Below are 20,371 nucleotides of genomic sequence, written 5' to 3'. Positions count from 1 at the left end.
ATAGGTCGAGCATAGACCAAGTAGCACCCACGGGAGAGCTTCCGACCAGAGACAATCGTGGCATCGACGGGCCGTCGTGAGGGTGCGGTGCCATCTCTCCACCAACCCATTGCTTTGTGAGTGATAGGTGGTAGTGTGTATTTTTTTAATACCGCAGATATTGCAGAGGATGGTGAAAAAGGAGGATTCGAACTGTCGAATCCAATCGATGGTGAACGAGCAACCCACGAACCAATGAAAGCCTTGGCCACTGTCTCGGCAGTACTGTTAGGAAGAGGGACAGCCTCAACCCAGCGAGACAAACGGTCGACAGCCTCGACCCAGCTAGAAAAATGGTCGATAGTAGATAAGATATATCTATGGCCCTACGAATATGGAAGAGGCCCGATGAGATCAATAGTCCAGCAGGAATGTCGAACTTGCCCAGAGGCGGGGAGGTGTGGTGGCTGATCTTGTTGTGCTGGCAAGCGACACAGCTGCGTGCCCAGGTTTGACAGTCCCATTTGATATTCTTCCAAACAAAACGTTCTGACACGAAACGTGTGGTGGCTCAAACACCCGGGTGGGCTGGGTTATGCAGGGCATCGAAAACCTGTCAGCGCAGCCCGGGTGGCAGCAAGCGGGGTAATGTGCCGGTCGAAGAATCACACCACACCTCATCAGAAACGCCAGGAAATTTAGCCTTTGTGAAAACAAGTGATGTTTGTAGGTCTCGTAGGAGACCCTGAGAATCTTCGTCAGAAGCTTGGAGGGAGGCCAGATCGGAAAGATCAACGATGCGGGTAACACCACTGATCCGCAAGAAGAAATCCGCTGTGACGTTATCTGCACCCTTGATGTAACGGACGTCCTTGTGAATTGAGAAACCAGGTCAAAATGTCGTTAACGTCGAGGGGGTGGGTCCTGAGGTGGGTTGCAGAACGCTTCTGCCAGTGCTTTGTGATCAGTAAGGACGAAAAACGAACGTCCCTCGACGTCAGGGCAGAAATGTTTGATTGCCTCGTAAACAGCATGGAGCTCTCTATCGAATGCAGAATGTTTTCTCTGAGCCGTAGATAGTTTCTTGGAGAAGTAATGAAGGGGACAAACGGTGTCGCCCTCGCATTGTTGCAACACTGCCCCCACCGCGATGTCGTTGGCCTCTGTAGTGATGAATAACTCGGCCGAGGGGTCGGAGTGGGTGAGAGTCACAGTGTGAGCTGAAGAAGTCTTCAGATCCTTGAAGGCCTCTAGCATCAGAGCAGTCCAAGAGACAGGTTTGATCCCGGAAGTTTGTTTGCCTGTTAGCACATCCGTCAGGGGTGCCTGAACAGTGGTTCGGGAGGCAGATGGCAACGATAGTAATTGATGGTGGCGAGGAAAAGGCGTACCTCTTTGTAAGTACCCAGGGATGGCAGAGATGTGATAGCCTGCACGCGACATTTGGCAGGTTGTATTCCGTCAGCAGAGACGGTGTAACCTAGGAAGGAGACTGACGCCTGACGCAACTGAGACTTGTCTTTGTTGGCCTCGACATCGTTGGGGTTCAAGGTCTGGAGGACCATAGACAGGTGATTTTCATTTTCAAGTAATTTCCGGGAATTCAGCCAGGTAACACTTTCAGCGAACGCCGATATTTCGGCGGGAGAACACCCCGCCATTTTCAAGGCAAACTGAAACGGACAGGCGGCGTACATGCAAATATAAAACCTCGGTTCTCGGACTGAAGCAGGAAAGATAACACACACACTGAACACTAGTGCCACCAAAGATGACCAAAGTCAGAGGTAGCGATAGTGAGACTATGAATTCGCAGGTGATGTAGCATTGACTCTGTCCCTCTGTTTTTTGACAAGGCAGAAAGCCGGATTCCAAACAGAGTTTAAACAGAAATCTCCATCCCTGTTAACGAGGTTGCTCGCTAATTTAATCTCAACTGCCTCTCTAATGACACTGTCCCAATAGCTGGACGTGCATGCCAATATCTCGGTGTTATTATATAACATGGGGTGACCGGTATCCAACCAATGTTCGGCAATAGCAGATCTACTTGGCTGCTGTAATCGTGTGTGCCGTTTATGCTCAGTACATCGGTCCTCCACGGTCCTGATAGTTTGACCAATATATGCCATGCCGCAGCTACAAGGAATACGATATACACCCGCCTTACGCAGTCCAAGATCATCCTTAACGGAACTCAAAAGTGCTCTAATTTTAGTGTGTGTGTGTGTGTGTTATCTTTCCTGCTTCAGTCCGAGAAGCGAGATTTTAAATTTGCATGTACGCCGGCTGTCCGTTGCAGTTTGCCTTGAAAATGGCGGGGTGTTCTCCCGCCGAAATATCGGCGGTGGCTGAAAGTGTTACCTGGCTGAATTCCCGGAAGTTATTTGAAAGTTGCATACGCCAGGAGAAACTCAGGTCTCACAGATGATTTTCATGTTCCTCCGCTGAGCTGCTGAAAGCGAGAATGCCGTCCAGATAAACAAAGCAAAACTCGAACTGTCGCAAGATAGAGTCAATGAAACTTTGCCACATTTGTACCGCGTTCTTTGGGCCGAACGGCATGAAGTGGTATTGTAATAAACCGAGTGGCGTGATAATAGCCGTCTTAGGAATGTCTTCCGGCGCCACAGAAATCTGGTGGTAGGCGTGTTTACAGTCAGTATCACTGAAAATTGTGGCGCCAGATAACATGAGTGAAGTCACTGATGTTCGGCACTCGGTAATTGTCCATGGCGGTACGAGCGTTTAGGCGTCTGTAATCGCCGCACATTCGAAAAGATCCGTCGTGTTTGGGGACGAGGTGGATTGGTGAAGACCAGTTGCTGTCTGAAGGTTGCAGAACACCTGCCGTCAAAAGTTCATTAATCTGCTGCCGGACTGCACGCAACTTGATATGGTTAAGGTGTCGGACCTTATGCCTAATACGACGGCGGGCAGTGGTAATTATCTTGTGTGTCGTTCCACCAGTGACGGAAGAAACTGAGAACTGCAAAAAAGATTGGTTAACGTCCTAGCGTCGAGTCTTCAGATGAGTAGGGTGCAATGAGGCATAGCCGTTAGTGCGAGTGGGGAAAGATAGCATGTCTCTTACGGAAGCGCGGCGTGCTCTTCTGTGGATCTACATCTACATCTACATCCATACTCCGCAAGCCACCTGACAGTGTGTGGCGGAGGGTACCTTGAGTACCTCTATCGGTTCTCCCTTCTATTCCAGTCTCGTATTGTTCGTGGAAAGAAGGATTCTCGGTATGCCTCTGTGTGGGCTCTAATCTCTCTGATTTTATCCTCATGGTCTCTTCGCGAGATATACGTAGGAGGGAGCAATATACTGCTTGACTCTTCGGTGAAGGTATGTTCTCGAAACTTTGACAAAAGCCCGTACCGAGCTACTGAGCGTCTCTCCTGCAGAGTCTTCCACTGGAGTTTATCTATCATCTCCGTAACGCTTTCGCGATTACTAAATGATCCTGTAACGAAGCGCGCTGCTCTCCGTTGGATCTTCTCCATCTCTCCTATCAACCCTATCTGGTACGGATCCCACACCGGTGAGCAGTATTCAAGCAGTGGGCAAACATGTGTACTGTAACCTACTTCCTTTGTTTTCGGACAGCATTTCCTTAGGATTCTTCCAATGAATCTGTCTGGCATCTGCTTTACCGACGATTAATTTTATAAGGTCATTCCATTTTAAATCACTCCTAATGCGTACTCCCAGATAATTTATGGTATTAACTGCTTCCAGTTGCTGACCTGCTATTTTGTAGCTAAATGATAAAGGATCTATCTTTCTGTGTATTCGCAGCACATTACACTTGTCTACATTGAGATTCAATTGCCATTCCCTGCACCATGCGTCAATTCGCTGCAGATCCTTCTGCATTTCAGTACAATTTTCCATTGTTACAACCTCTCGATACACCACAGCATCATCTGCAAAAAGCCTCAGTGAACTTCCGATGTCATCCACAAGGTCATTTATGTATATTGTGAATAGCAACGGTCCTATGACACTCCCCTGCGGCACACCTGAAATCACTCTTACTTCGGAAGACTTCTCTCCATTGAGAATGACATGCTGCGTCCTGTTATCTAGGAACTCCTCAATCCAATCACACAATTGGTCTGATAGTCCATATGCTCTTACTTTGTTCATTAAACGACTGTGGGGAACTGTATCGAACGCCTTGCCGAAGTCAAGAAACACGGCATCTACCTGTGAACCCTTGTCTATGGCCCTCTGAGTCTCGTGGACGAATAGCGCGAGCTGGGTTTCACATGACCGTCTTTTTCGAAACCCATGCTGATTCCTACAGAGTAGATTTCTAGTCTCCAGAAAAGTCATTATACTCGAACACAATACGTGTTCCAAAATTCTACAACTGATCGACGTTAGAGATATAGGTCTATAGTTCTGCACATCTGCTCGACGTCCCTTCTTGAAAACGGGGATGACCTGTGCCCTTTTCCAATCCTTTGGAACGCTACGCTCTTCTAGAGACCTACGGTACACCGCTGCAAGAAGGGGGGCAAGTTCCTTCGCGTACTCTGTGTAAAATTGAACTGGTATCCCATCAGGTCCAGAGGCCTTTCCTCTTTTGAGCGATTTTAAGTGTTTCTCTATCCCTCTGTCGTCTATTTCGATATCTACCATTTTGTCATCTGTGCGACAATCTAGAGAAGGAACTACAGTGCAATCTTCCTCTGTGAAACAACTTTGGAAAAAGACATTTAGTATTTCGGCCTTTAGTCTGTCATCCTCTGTTTCAGTACCATTTTGGTCACAGAGTGTCTGGACATTTTGTTTTGATCCACCTACCGCTTTGACATAAGACCAGAACTTCTTAGGATTTTCTGCCAAGTCAGTACATAGAACTTTACTTTCGAATTCATTGAACGCCTCTCGCATAGAGTACGCGCGCAGCGCCGAGCGAAGGGGAACGGGCGGCGACTGTCTGCTGTTAACCTTGCACTGGACAACCGGCGCGGCCGAGAGCAGCGCTGGTGTCGCACGTGGGGCCACAATGGCCGCTGGGTCATGTGGCCGGTGAGTGAGAGAGGGGGAGTGTTTATAAACACACGTGGTAGCTGTCCGAGAAGTGGACGTGGTCGCAACGCGTGCACGACTGTCATTAGCAGCACTGTTCGAGCTACACGGCACTGGATGAGGCGAGCGCGACAGGGGGTTGGAACGTCAGACGCAAGTAAAGTTTGTGGACTAACCCGGTGAGAGTTCGAGCTAGCCTCAGCCGAGCAATCTGGTTTAGGTGGCAGCGCCGTGGACTGCAGTTGCAGAAGCGAGGTACGAGCCGTGACGAGCTCGCTGTAAGTGGATGCAATGCGTTGTTTCAGCTTCTCGTTGTCTTGGCGGGGTAGCATCACCGAGTCGTATTCTGACAGTAGGTCGGTAACGCAGGTCACCATGTTACTCGCATGTTGTTGTTGTTGTTGTTGTGGTCTTGAGTCCTGAGACTGGTTTGATGCAGCTCTCCATGCTACTCTATCCTGTGCAAGCTTCTTCATCTCCCAGTACCTACTGCAACCTACATCCTTCTGAATCTGCTTAGTGTATTCATCTCTTGGTCTCCCCCTATGATTTTTACCCTCCACGCTGTCCTCCAATACTAAATTGGTGATCCCTTGATGCCTCAGAACATGTCCTACCAACCGATCCCTTCTTCTGGTCAAGTTGTGCCAGAAACTTCTCTTCTCCCCAATCCTATTCAATACTTCCTCATTAGTTATGTGATCTACCCATCTAATCTTCAGCATTCTTCTGTAGCACCACATTTCAAAAGCTTCTATTCTCTTCTTGTCTAAACTATTTACCGTCCATGTTTCACTTCCATACATGGCCACACTCCATACAAATACCTTCAGAAATAACTTCCTGACACTTAAATCTATACTCGATATTAACAAATTTCTCTTCTTCAGAAACGCTTTCCTTGCCATTGTCAGTCTACGTTTTATATCCTCTCTACTTCGTCCATCATCAGTTATTTTGCTCCCCAAATAGCAAAACTCCTTTACTACTTTAAGTGTCTCATTTCCTAATCTAATACCCTCAGCATCACCCGACTTAACTCGACTACATTCCATTATCCTCGTTTTGCTTTTGTTGGTGTTCATCTTATATCCTCCCTTCAAGACACCATCCATTCCGTTCAACTGCTCTTCCAAGTCCTTTGCTGTCTCTGACAGAATTACAGTGTCATCGGCGAACCTCAAAGTTTTTATTTCTTCTCCATGGATTTTAATACCTACTCCAAATTTTTCTTTTGTTTCCTTTACTGCTTGCTCAATATAGAGATTGAATAACATCGGGGATAGGCCACAACCCTGTCTCACTCCCTTCCCAACCACTGCTTCCCTTTCATGTTACTCGCATATGATATCATATGTTGCAGTGGAAACAGAGCATTGGACATAGGTGCGGGTGCATGGTATGTAAGTGTTTGTAGGATGATGAAGCGCTGAACCCTGTACGATGTTCAGAGATAGTTCCTAATGAGACAAAAAATCAATACCGAGGATCAGTTCATCGATGTCGACAATGTAGAACGTCCACGAAAAACATAGAGAAGGAGATGGGGTCACCGTAACCTGTACTAACCCTGAGGTAGGTAACGTCGTTGCGTTGACAGCTCGTAGAAGTGAATTCGTCTGTGAAGAAGCAGGTGGAGCCACCGAAGTAGGTATGATCGACATGTCAGCACCAGTGTCGACCAGAAAAGCTAGACCTGACGCAATGTCGGTCACATAGAGACGATCACTCGGCCAGATGGACGAGTGAACGGAGCGTAATGTAAGAGAACGCCTGTTAGGTTCCCTGCAGGACTAGGTGTCTCTTAGTTCCTGCAGGCGGTGTTTGGTTGTTGGCATGGCAACCTGCACTTCTTGGCGTCGACGCTGAACACTTTGCGGTACCAGCAAAAAGGGTTATCAGGGTGAGGAGGAATTGGAGACTGCGACAGCAGGAGCTGCTTGTCCTCGTTGATTTGTTCCTGTAAATAGACCGGTACGCGAGGTGCGTGGGTGATCCTGGAGTGCTCGGACAGCGGAGAGAGTGAGCCGACCCTGCCAGGAGAAGCAGACGAGGTGACGGCGGAGCGAGCCCTACCTCTGCCGGCCGAAGGTCGGTATGCGAGGGTGGCTGTGCCGACGAACAGAGTGGAAAGAACCAGCTGATGTTGCCACAGCAGCGAATACAACTGGTCAGCGATGCGTAGGCAGGAGCCGATGGACTCGAACGAGTTTGGCAACAGATGGATCTGTAGATAGATAGGTAGTTTGGCAGACCACACAACCCATAGCATGGTATGCTCGTTCAAGAGCAATCAAAGGCGGCGCCAGAGTTGTGAGGGGTTGCGTTCCCCCCGGTGCTCCTCATGGAGAATCTTGATTGTTAACTCTTGTGGCGAGCAGGCAAGTCATTCCATTATAGTCTTCTTTGCAAACTTATATTTTGATGCAAGCGGCGGCGAAAGGAGCAGGTCACAAATCAAATCCGAGTGGTCGTCAGAAACATGATGTAACTCGAACAGATGCTCGGCGAGCGTGAACCACGATGCCGGGTTGTCCTTGTATAAGTGCGGTAGCTTCGGCAGGCGACCAGGAGGGGGTGGTGACGGCGGCTTCGATGTCTCCTGGAGGTAGTTGCTGATTTGAGGTTAAGTCAGAGGCTGGCGCAGTAGGTCCAGATTTAAACCGGGCGAGCGAATCCGTAGTAGTCACGAAAACATGGCACGGCAGGCTTGGACAGTACCGTGGAAGCGGGCGAATGGATGGCACATGAAGGGGGCCCAGAAACTGGACCGTGAGTAAGGAGTGTTGGATGGAAATGACCTGCTTCCGGAACAGGGCGAGAGACCGGCACGGGAAACATAGGCGGTGCTATGGGAACGGCAGGTGGTTGAGCAACCGGAAACGGGGGCCCCAGCAAGTAGGGGGGTTGAGAATGCCACCCGAATGGAAACTATCTGATGCATAACATGCCTGTAGTGCATGTGGTGGGCCACTAAGGCGAGGTAAGGGGTCCACGTTGTGCGAAACACTGAACTGTGTACATAAATTGGATACAACTGGAACACAACGTGGACGAAACAGATCTGGCACGGTTTGTAGTAATGGCGGTGTTGCACAAGCCCGACAGTAACTGATGTAGCATGCCGGTTGGTGGCTAAACATGTATTTGAATGGAGATCATTTTGTTCTTGAATCACTCGATTTGAAGAGACACAGTTCGAAATATTGTCCAGTTCACATTTCACTGTCGGATGGGCATAATCCAGTGACATGAAGCCTTAGTCCATTGTTCACTCTAACGGCGTAGTTGTCGACCACTGAAAACTAATGAGGTTAGCACACGGTGTTGGTTCAGAGTGCGAATCACAGTGCGTAAATGAAGAATACGCTGTTGGCGAAGAAACGACGGAACTCTGTGAGCGCAGTTGTGTTTCCACATCTTCGAACAAGGCATTGTTTGGCATGGTCATTGTGTAGTGCATATAGCCCGTTGCATAAACACTGGCATGGAAGATGTGAAACACGAGCGAACTGCGAGGTCACCACTATGGGAACGGGATCGGTATTCGGGACATAGAAAACTTAATTCCCATATATGTCGTAGCTCGTATATATTTACACTTGACACTGTGTCCATACAGAATGAAGTGTAACAAGGAACTGACTAAAGTAAAGTTAAGACGGAGTCTCGACAGAGCACTTAGAGTTCACAGATATTAAGTTTCGTGGTTGATACGAACTACTCACACCACAAATAATAGAGTCTTACAAAATCATGATAGTAGTAATGATCTTTTGAAAATAATTTATTTCCTTGACTGAAACAGAATTGAATCATTTACTTTTAACCTCTCAGAAAATTACGTTTACCTCTCAGGATAATTACCCCAAGGTTGGGAACTGCTGTGCTAATTTATCTCATCTTATCTTTGTGGTTCTTATGCAAAATGTACGTTGGCTGTAGTAGAACTGATCTGCAGTCAGCCTCAAACGTCAGACCTCTAAATTTCTGCAATAGTGCATTGTGAAAAGAGCATCATCTTTCCTCCAGGGATTCTCATTAGAGTTCACATAGCATCTCTGTAATACTTCCGTGCTTATCAAATCTACCAGTAACAAATCTAACAGCATGCTTGTGATTTGCTCTGATGTGTTCCTGTAATTCAACTTGGTGATGATCCCAAATACTCAAGCATTAATCAAGAAGACATTCCGGAGGGCTGAACTGAAGGCCTCTCCAATTTGTCTGACGAACCGGTTTGAGGCTCTGTCTCTGGCTGATACTGATCTTCAGCCGGACATGGCTGCTTGTCCTGTTCCAGAGGTTTCCCCTCAGTCTGCAAGATCCAGGCGGTCGCAGAGGGTGGGCTTACTGGTAGTTGGGAGGTCCAACGTCAGGCGCGTAATGGGACCCCTTAGGGATATGGCAGCAAGGGGGAAGAAAACCAATGTGCACTCCTTGTGCATACCGGGGGGAGTCATTCCTGATGTGGAAAGGGTCCTTCCGGATGCCATGAAGGGTACAGGGTGCACCCATCTGCAGGTGGTCGCTCATGTCAGCACCAATGATGTGTGTCGCTATGGATCGGAGGAAATCCTCTCTGGCTTCCGGCAGCTATGTGATTTGGTGAAGACTGCAAGTCTCGCTGGCAGGATGAAAGCAGAGCTCACCATCTGCAGCATCGTCGACAGGACTGGCTGCGGACCTTTGGTACAGAGCCGAGTGGAGGGTCTGAATCAGAGGCTGAGACGTTTCTGCGACCGTGTGGGCTGCAGATTCCTCGACTTGCGCCATAGGGTGGTGGGGTTTCGGGTTCCGCTGGATAGGTCAGGAGTCCACTACACACAGCAGGCGGCTACACGGGTAGCAGGGGTTGTGTGGCGTGGACTGGGCGGTTTTTTTAGGTTAGATGGCCTCGAGCAGGTACAGAAAGGCAACAGCCTCAAAGGGTGCGGGGCAAAGTCAGGACATGCGGGGACCAAGCAGCAATAGGTATTGTAATTGTAAACTGTCGAAGCTGCATTGGTACAGTACCGGAACTTCAAGCGCTGATAGAAAGCACCGAAGCTGGAATCGTTATAGGTACGGAAAGCTGGATGAAGCCAGAGATAAATTCTGCCGAAATTTTTACAAAGGCACAGACGGTGTTTAGAAAGGATAGATTGCATGCAACCGGTGGTGGCGTGTTTGTCGCTGTTAGTAGTAGTTTATCCTGTAGTGTAGTAGAAGTGGATAGTTCCTGTGAAATATTATAGGTGGAGGTTACACTCAACAACCGAGCTAGGTTAATAATTGGCTCCTTTTACCGACCTCCTGACTCAGCAGCATTAGTGGCAGAACAACTGAGAGAAAATCTGGAATACATTTCACATAAATTTTCTCTTAGGGGGAGATTTCAATTTACCAGATATAGACTGGGACACTCAGATGTTTAGGACGGTTGGTAGGGACAGAGCATCGAGTGACATTATACTGAGTGCACTATCCGAAAATTACCTCGAGCAATTAAACAGAGAACCGACTCGTGGAGATAACATCTTGGACCTACTGATAACAAACAGACCCGAACTTTTCGACTCTTTAAGTGCAGAACAGGGAATCAGTGATCATAAGGCCGTTGCAGCATCCCTGAATATGGAAGTTAATAGGAATATAAAAAAAGGGAGGAAGGTTTATCTGTTTAGCAAGGGTAATAGAAGGCAGATTTCAGACTACCTAACAGATCAAAACGAAAATTTCTGTTCCGACATTGACAATGTTGAGTGTTTATGGAAAAAGTGCAAGGCAATCGTAAAATGCGTTTTAGACAGATACATGCCGAGTAAAACTGTGAGGGACTGAAAAACCCACCGTGGTTCAACAACAAAGTTAGGAAACTACTGCGAAAGCAGAGAGAGCTTCACTGCAAGTTAAAACGCAGCCAAAACCTCTCAGACAAACAGAACCTAAACGATGTCAAAGTTAGCGTAAGGAGGGCTATGCGTGAAGCGTTCAGTGAATCCGAAAGTAACATTCTATGTACCGACTTGACAGAAAATCCTACGAAGTTCTGGACTTAAGTTAAATCAGTAAGTGGCTCGAAACAGCATATCCAGACACTCCGGGATGATGATGGCACTGAAACAGAGGATGACACACGTAAAGCTGAAATACTAAACACCTTTTTCCAAAGCTGTTTCACAGGGGAAGACCGCACTGCAGTTCCTTCTCTAAATCCTCGCACAAATGATAAAATGGCTGACATCGAAATAAGTGTCCAAGGGATAGAAAAGCAACTGGAATCACTCAACAGAGGAAAGACCACTAGACCTGACGGGATACCAATTCGACTCTACACAGAGTATGCGAAAGAGCTTGCCCCCCTTTTAACAGCCGTGTACCGCAAGTCTCTAGAGGAACAGAAGATTCCAAATGATTGGAAAAGAGCACAGGTAGTCCCAGTCTTCAAGAAGGGTCGTCGAGCAGAAGCTCAAAATTATAGGCCTATATCTCTGACGTCGATCTGTTGTAGAATTTTAGAACATGTTTTTTGCTTGCGTATCATGTCGTTTCTGGAAACACAGAATCTACTCTGAAGTAATCAACATGGATTCAGGAAACAGCGATCGTGTGAGACCCAACTCGCTTTATTTGTTCATGAGACCCAGAAAATATTAGATACAGGCTCCCAGGTAGATGCTATTTTTCTTGACTTCCGGAAGGCGTTCGATACAGTTCCGCACTGTCGCCTGAAACTAAGTAAGAGCCTACGGAATATCAGACCAGCTGTGTGGCTGGATTGAAGAGTTTTTAGCAAACAGAACACAGCATGTTGTTATCAATGGAAAGACGTCTACAGACGTTAAGGTAACCTCTGGCGTGCCACAGGGGAGTGTTATGGGACCATTCCTTTTCACAATATATATAAATGACCTAGTAGATAGTGTCGGAAGTTCCATGCAGCTTTTCGCGGATGATGCTGTAGTATACAGAGAAGTTGCAGCATTAGAAAATTGCAGCGAAATGCAGGAAGATCTGCAGCGGATAGGCACTTGGTGCAGGGAGTGGCAACTGACCCTTCACATAGACAAATGTAATGTATTGCGAATACATAGAAAGGAGGATCCTCTATTGTATGATTATATGATAATGGAACAAACACTGGGAGCAGTTACTTCTGTAAAATATCTGGGAGTATGCGTGCAGAACGATTTGAAGTGGAATGATCATATAAAATTAATTGTTGGTAATGCGGGTACCAGGTTGAGATTCATTGGGAGAGTCCTTAGAAAATGTAGTCCATCAACAAAGTAGGTGGCTTACAAAACACTTGTTCGACCTATACTTGAGTATTGCTCATCAGTGTGGGATCCGTACCAGGTCGGGTTGACGGAGGAGATAAAGAAGATCAAAAGAAGAGCGGCGCGTTTCGTCACAGGGTTATTTGGTAAGCGTGATAGCGTTACGGAGATGTTTAGCAAACTCAAGTGGCAGACTCTGCAAGAAAGGCGCTCTGCATCGCGGTGTAGCTTTCTGTCCAGGTTTTGAGAGGGTGCATTTCTGGATGAGGTATCGAATACATTGCTTCCCTCTACTTATACCTCCAGAGGAGATCACGAATGTAACATTAAAGAGATTAGAGCGCGCACGGAGGCTTTGCGGCAGTCATTCTTTCCACGAACCATACGCGACTGGAACAGGAAAGGGAGGTAATGACAGTGGCACATAAAGTGCCCTGCGCCACACACCATTGGGTGGCTTGTGGAGTTTAAATGTAGATGAATGGGTTGCTCTAGTATTCCATTTTTGGCCTACTTTGTAGATGAGCAATGCTTTCCCAAAATCCTCTCAATAAAATGAAGTCAAGCATTCGCCTTCCCTAATAAGAACTCATGTCCTCATTCAATTCCATACTGCTTTGCAATGTTATGCCTACATATTTAATTGACATGACTGTGTCAAGCCGCACACTACTATTGCTGTATTCAAACATTAGAGGATTGTTTTTTCTAGTCATATGCATTATTCCATTTTTGGCCTACTTTGTAGATGAACAATGCTTTCCCAAAATTCTCTCAATAAAACAAAGTCAAGCATTCGCCTTCCCTACTAAAATCTCATGTCCTCATTCAATTACATACTGCCAGAATGAGATTTTCACTCTGCAGTGGAGTGTGCGCTGATATGAAACTTCCTGGCAGATTAAAACTGTGTGCCAGACCGACACTCAAACTCGGGACCTTTGCCTTCCGCGGGCAAGTGCTCTACCATCTGAGCTACCCAAGCACGACTCACGCCCCGTCCTCACAGCTTTGCTTCTGCCAGTATCTTGTCTCATACCTTCCAAACTTTATAGCCTGGGGGATGTTTCTAGAATGAGATTTTCACTCTGTAGCGGAGTGTGTGCTGATATGAAACTTCCTGGCAGTTTAAAACTGTGTGCCTGACCGAGACTCGAACTCAGGACCTTTGCCTTTCCTGGGAAGTGCTCTACCAGTCTTCAGTGGGGCCCCATGCCATATGCTTTTCAGAAATCTAGAGATGTGGAATCTGCCTGTTGTTCTCCATCCATGGTAGAATGTCATCTGAGAAAAGAGCAAACTAAGTGTTGCTAGAGCAATGCTTTCTAAAAGTATGCTGATTTTATATGGAAGCTTTCCTCTTAGGGCGATTATTATATTCGAACTTATAATGTGTTCAATAATTCTGTAACAAACCGATGTTAAAGATGTTGTTCTGTAATTCGGTAGGTCTGTTCTTTTACCTTTATTATATACAGGAGTCACCTATGTTTTTTTCCAGTTATTGGAGAAATGGTGAGCCTGGAATAAATGAGAAGTGCTTTGGTAGGACCACATTGTATCATAACTGACTTTGTAAAACTTGTCAGGAATGGGTTAAGACAGACTGGATTATGCTACAAAGGTGTAAGAAGTATACCACTCTTGGTCAGGTAGTGGTATGTCATAGATTTATCTACTTTAACTTGTTAATAGCATTGTAGAAATCTAGGAGTAACTGATAGAGACAGAATAAGAAGCTTACCTCTGGAAGTTGCTTTGGTTCCTTTATATGCATACCACCAACCATTATCATGTTTGGCAGTAGGGGTCTTGGATAACTAATGCTCACATGTGTATTAAAGAGCATCAGTGATGTTTGTCTTTCCAAGGCAGCCAGGCTAGGAATTGTTGAGTCATTGAGGTTCTTCTGAACTATGGCATCAAGAGCTGGTAGAATGTACCAATATTGAAGGAGCCTTCCCAATGTTCCGTATGCAGCATTCAATAGCCGCTGTAAAAAATCCATGTGGTCAGAGTAGGCTAAGAGAGGATCTGGGATGTATGCAATATTTGATGGATTCCCCATCTTGTCTCCAGCCCACTGAGATCCTTCATAAGGAATAACCTGGATCAGAGGTGCCTTAAACTTGTGTGCAAATACATGAAAACATTCTTGGTAAAAGTCTTCGGTGATAACAGCATCAAATTTCTCATTTGATTTGTAAAGTTTCTGGATTCCTTCATCTTTGAGCAAAATTTCACATGAACCCCTGGCAAAGTTTAAGAGGAAGTACAGCACCAAAAATGGGTTCCCCATAGACATCTGAAACATATTCATTTTAGCGGCACTGGTACCTGAAAAAAGAAATTGAACAGTGATGTCAGCAAACACAGAAGAAAACCTGTACTTCGTCTAATATTGATTTTGTAATGAAATTAAGATCCATGGAAATGTTTTGCCTGTGATATCTGACTACACAATAGGTATACAGAGTGCCTCAAACTGAATTGGTTATAGTGGGTCCACAACCGACCGTGTTGAGAAAGGGAATCAGTGCTCGGAAATGCTTATTTATTGTGTTAGGAACATACACAGCATACACTGCATAACCAGAACATAGCTCATAGTAATTGTTCAAAGTGATTAATGTCAGTCTTGATGCATGTATTGCAGTGGTGCATGCCATTCTGCTGCATTCTCTTAAGGATCCCAGATATCTGTTGTACATTGTAACAGGCGGATGGCGACAAACGGCATACATCCCTGACCACGAAGCAGATGTACTTTACACAACTGAGCTCATAGGACACATGTCATGTGATGACCACTCATTCCACCAGTGCATTAACGTGTGCCACATGCACACCACTGTTGTTAATGTCAGTTGTCTGTTCCATCAGCCAGCTGAGGTGTGTTACTGTGTACAGTGCATGGTCCGTGATCAAAGATGGACATGGTGGTATAAAATCCCTATAGAAATCGATGAAGACCTGTTGCTAGGGTCCAAGGTGCCTGCCTCCTGGTACAAAAGACACCAGGTATCTTTGAGAGAGTGTAGCAGAACATCCTGCACTTTTGCCATGCATACATTGAGACCCTTGGTCATCACTTTGAACAATTAGTGTGAGCTGCATTGTTGTTATGCAGTGAACACTGTGTACATTCAAAACACAATACACTGAAGTGCCAAAAAACTGGTATAGGCATGCATATACAAATACAGAGATATGTAAACAGGCAGAATATGGCGATGTGGTCAGCAATGACTATAAAGACAACAAATGTCTGGTGCAGTTGTTAGATCAGTTACTATTGCTACAGTGGCAGATTATCAAGATTTAAGTGAGCTTGAACAGGGTGTTATAGCCAGTGCACGAGTGACAGGTCTCTGAGGTAGCGATGAAGTGGGAATTTTCACACACGACCATTTCATGAGTGTCCCGTGAATACCAGGAGTCCAGTAAAACATCAAATCTCCTACATTACTGCAGATGGAAAAATATCCTGTTAGAATGGGACCAACAATGACCAAATAGGACAGAAGTGCAACCCTTCTGCACATTGCTGCAGATTTCAGTGCTGAGCCATAAACAAGTGTCAGCATGTGAACCGTTCAACGAAACATCATGAAAATGGGCATTCGGAACTGAAGGCCCAAGCATGTACCCTTGATGATTGCACAACACAAAACTTTATGCCTCACCTGGGCCTGTCAACACTGTCATTGGATTGTTGATAACAGGAAACATGTTACCTGGTTAGACGAGTCTCATTTCAAATTGTATTGAGTGCATGAGCGTGTACGTGTATGAAGACAACCTCATAATCCACAGACCCTGCACGTCAGAAGTGGGCTGTTTAAGCTGGTGAAGGCTCTGTAGTGGTGTGGGCATGTGCAATTGGAGTGATATGTGACCTCCGATATGTCTAGGTATGAGTCTGACAGGTGACATGTATGTAAGCATCCTGTCTGATCATATGCATCCATTCATGTCAATAGAGCATTCCAACGTACTTGGGTAATCCCAGCAAGACAATGCTACATTCCACATGTCCAGAACTGCTACACAGCGGCTCCAGGAGCACTCTTCTGAGCTTAAACGCTTCTGCTGACCATGAACATTATTGAGCATATCTGGGATGTCTCGCAACATGCTATTCGGAAGAGCTCTCCACCCCCTTGTACTCTTGCAGATTTGTGGACAGTCCTGCAGGATTCACGGTGTCAGTTCCCTCCAGCACTACTTCAGGTATTAGTCGAGTCCATGCCACATTGTGTTGGGGTACCTCTGTGCGCTCGCGGGGGCCGTACATGATATTAGGCAGGTGTACTGGTTTCTTCAGTGTAAATATGCATTTCTGACCATTGGCTCCATATGTCAGTCTAACTGGTTGTGGACCCACTATCATCTGTTTCATTTTGACCTACAAGATTTGAGACAACATGTAAATATACTTCAAAATTTCTGGCAGAATGTAGATAACTAAATAACTTAGAAACAACAGAGAACACTCACGGAAGAGCAGAAGCATTGAGTTGCCAACACAAAAAGCAAGAGAGAGAGAAAGAGAGAGAGAGAGAGAGAGAGAGAGAGAGAGATAGAGAGAGAGAGAGAGAGAGAGAGGAATGAAAACTTTACTAGCTTTCAGAAGAAATCCTTTGATGAGCTAGAGTACTCACACACACACACACACACACACACACACACACACACACACACACACACACACACACACATTCACATCTGTCCACCTACACTGTGCTGAGAGACCACACAATGTCTGGGTTGCATGTAAGAATGTGGAGTGGGGTGGGGGTTGTGTTGGGCAGGTTGGGTAGAGGGACAAATTTATGGGAAGTGGTAGGTGAAGTTGAGGGGGGAGCAGCTTGAAGGGAGGCAGCACATCTCTGGACTGGGAATGTGGGAGAGGGATGGCCTGCGACACATGTGCACCAGAGCCTGTGAGATGCAGCACACAATAAACATTGCATAGAGGGATGGACTGAGAGCAGGTGAAAGGGCATAATAAGAGGTAACTGTTCAGTGGAGAGTGTGGAGACAATGGATTAGCAGAGACTAAGCTAGTAGGATTACAGGAGTGATGCAAGTGATGCAAAGTTAATTCCCATGTATGTAGTTAAGAAAAACTGTTTCGATTTTTGTGACCCTGAAATATGATTTACAACTTGAAAAGCAATGTTCAGAAACAAGAGAACATTAAATTGTAATTTTGTCTTTACAAGTATCCACAACAACCATCACGACAATTATTTTTTAACTGTTGAAAACAGGAATGCTAAATTGTATTTATACAAAATGTGATTGTTACATGGAAGTGGAGGTAATATCTGTCCAATATTTAACCTACATTTGAACAATTGTCAGTTTCCTGTACAAAGAAGACCATATGTAAAAATTATGTTGACTTTTGAGGGTCATCATGTTTGGCACAGAAAATAGGAGAAAGGGGGTTGCTTGTCAGGTTATGTTAAGAGAGAGACATGTTTTATAATTTCTGCATAAGTTAAAATGTTGTGCAAGCAAGTGGAGCAAGAAGCAACAAATAAACCATGAAGATTACTGAAACCAACTGCCTTTTCTTAATTTTTTGCAATTATCACAAAACCCATTACTCCAAATTGTGCAAATCTGTGACTGCAAACCTGGAGATACTAACTATGCCATTTCAACTTCTATAAGGTCATTAAGAGACAAGTTAAGTAAATTGTGCTAACTCATTTTCCTGGGCAAGAAAGCAGTCAGTAGGCAGGACACACGTCAGGTGTGATGGCGCATGCAGATCCTACCACTGAGATTTTCAGGGTTGGTCAGAACTGCTGTCTAGACCAGAATACATTTTTTTCACAGAATAACAGATTTTACTGTCTTTTGCAGAATAATTTAGGAAGATATGAGTTGACCACAGCCATGAAGGATGTTTTCAGTTTCAGTTTCAGTTTCAGTGGTGTTAAAAATATTGAGAGCAAGTTGACGTATTTTGAAGACTAAATTGTTGACAACTGTTTGCATGTGACAAGAGTAAGTACAGTTATGCAATTTGTTTATTTTTTGATGTTATATTGTGTCTTATCAGTTTGTGGGGAACACTGCTTGTAACTAAATACTATTTATTTTATTTTTCTTTTCTATTGGGATTCTTTTCATTTTCTAATATGGCAGACCAAGGTGTGAATATTGCACACTGAGGTGTGAGAGAGGAAGTGGATCATGAGAGAGTAGAGAGGAATATTATGGTCTATTTTAAAGTGTGGCAGTGTTTTATCATGGAAGCATAGCATGGTGGAACAAATGTTTAAAGAAATGACAAAACTGGTGTCTGAAACAGAACATAGACTAAAAGGTCAAATGGTTTTCCCTCAACAGTCATTCGTGCCATTTGTATGTAACACACCTTCACACTGGAGCTTTTCTTGTGGAAGCTGGTACCATTTTTACTATCTGTGTGTGGTTAAGACATGAGTCCTGTCACTTGTGACACACCATGCAAAATGGTGTGTCTCTGAAGCAAGCCCAGAGCCTACAGTTACAGAGGATTGGCAGCCCTGGCTAGTCCACAGTTTGGAAAAACCTGGTTCATTAAACCTGAGATCAGCCAAGAAAGACTGAGCTACCTGAAGTGCTAGCCATTTGGCATGACCCACGAGGCACATGAGGCTTTACCACATAAATGGCAAATACTCTCCCACATTACACAACGGCCATTTCTGGTGTTATGTCAGATAGGCACCTCTCTCGGGAATGTCAAACTGGTAGTAGGTAACACAAATCTGTTTAATTAAAAGGAACGTAAGCATTGGCCATAATATGGATGGTTTATTGATAGCAAAATTGTTGTTGATAACTAGATACCAGTGCCTATAAGTTTAATTTGTACACCACACCACTGAAGATGATCCCTATGTGATTGAAAATCGATTTTGCTATCAATAAAACATCAATATTATGGCCAACGCTGACCTTCCTTTTAGTTTAACATATATGGTCATTGTGCACACAGCACTCCATGGAGTCACCAATCAACAAATCTGTTTAGTCAGTGAAGAAATATGCCATACATTATCAATTATGAGCACATGTGAATGGTTTATTTTGCATTAGTGTGCCCACACTTCACATATAGAATTGAAGAATGGAGATGTGCTGCAGCCAAGAATATAAATGGAGTATTCATCATTCAAAAAAAGGCTGTAAAGATTCTACTGTACCTGAGCTATAATGAATCATGTAAAGAGGTGTTAACAAGAAAGAAATTGTTTACACCACTGTACATACCTAAATAAAGTGGTATAGTCACCTAGGCTAAGCTGTACTATTTATGGCTCAGTGAAAGATTGACTATAACCTCAGAATGAACAACATGAAAGGGGCAGACAATAGCCCCTATTATATGGGGATCAGTTTGTGTAACTAAGTGCGAAAAGGGCAGCTGGGTATGGAGACTTGAGGAAATTTAGGGCAGGGAGTTTGTGAGAGTGGAGGGTGTACTGGAGGAACATTCCCCTCATGTGCAGTTTGGTAGTGTAGTTGTGGTAGAGGAGGGGAGGAAAAATCCGAATGAGACCGATACTGAAGCAGGTCGGTATGACAATTAACCTTCTGTGCAGCTGCACGAATGGCCACCGGCAAACTAGTTAATGACAAACCTGACCACCTATTAAATATAGATGATATACATCACAACGTTATTGATACCATTGGTGGCATTATGTGCAAACATGTTCTGCAATGATTGAACTTGCAGATGTCCACAGTTTGTCAGTGACTATTCAGATTAGTACACTACCTGATCAAAAGTATTTGGAGACTTTTATGTAATGCAAAATTGACTGCTAGATGTCACTAAAGGCAAACTCACCAGTACAAAATGAGATGGGGTGTACTGTGTTGCCAGTAGAGAAGCAGCAACAATAGATTGGATTGTAACAAATCCATCAGGCACATTTCAACCCTTCTAAAGATCCCCAAGTCAACTGTTGGTGATGTGACTGTGAACTTGAAACCCAAAGGAACAACCACACCCAAATCATGACCAGCCAATCCTTATGTACTGATGGACAGAGTCCGTGGGTTAGTGGGA

At 45.0% G+C, this 20,371-nt stretch overlaps 1 protein-coding gene across 2 annotated transcripts in view; it reads right to left on the bottom strand.

The window, feature by feature from the left end:
* The window catches only part of LOC124711330 (UDP-glycosyltransferase UGT5-like), a 105,717-nt gene that overhangs the window by 47,244 nt on the left and 38,102 nt on the right, over positions 1-20,371 (bottom strand). For both annotated transcript variants that reach the window (XM_047241353.1, XM_047241352.1), the window contains one exon: positions 14,033-14,625. In XM_047241353.1, coding sequence (XP_047097309.1) covers positions 14,033-14,625 — 593 coding nt within the window. The remainder of the gene's footprint in view (positions 1-14,032; positions 14,626-20,371) is intronic.

This window comes from Schistocerca piceifrons, chromosome 8 (genome assembly GCF_021461385.2).
Source record: "Schistocerca piceifrons isolate TAMUIC-IGC-003096 chromosome 8, iqSchPice1.1, whole genome shotgun sequence".
In the NCBI taxonomy this organism is placed as follows: Eukaryota; Metazoa; Arthropoda; class Insecta; order Orthoptera; family Acrididae; genus Schistocerca; species Schistocerca piceifrons.
This window is presented reverse-complemented; position numbering and strand designations above follow the sequence as displayed.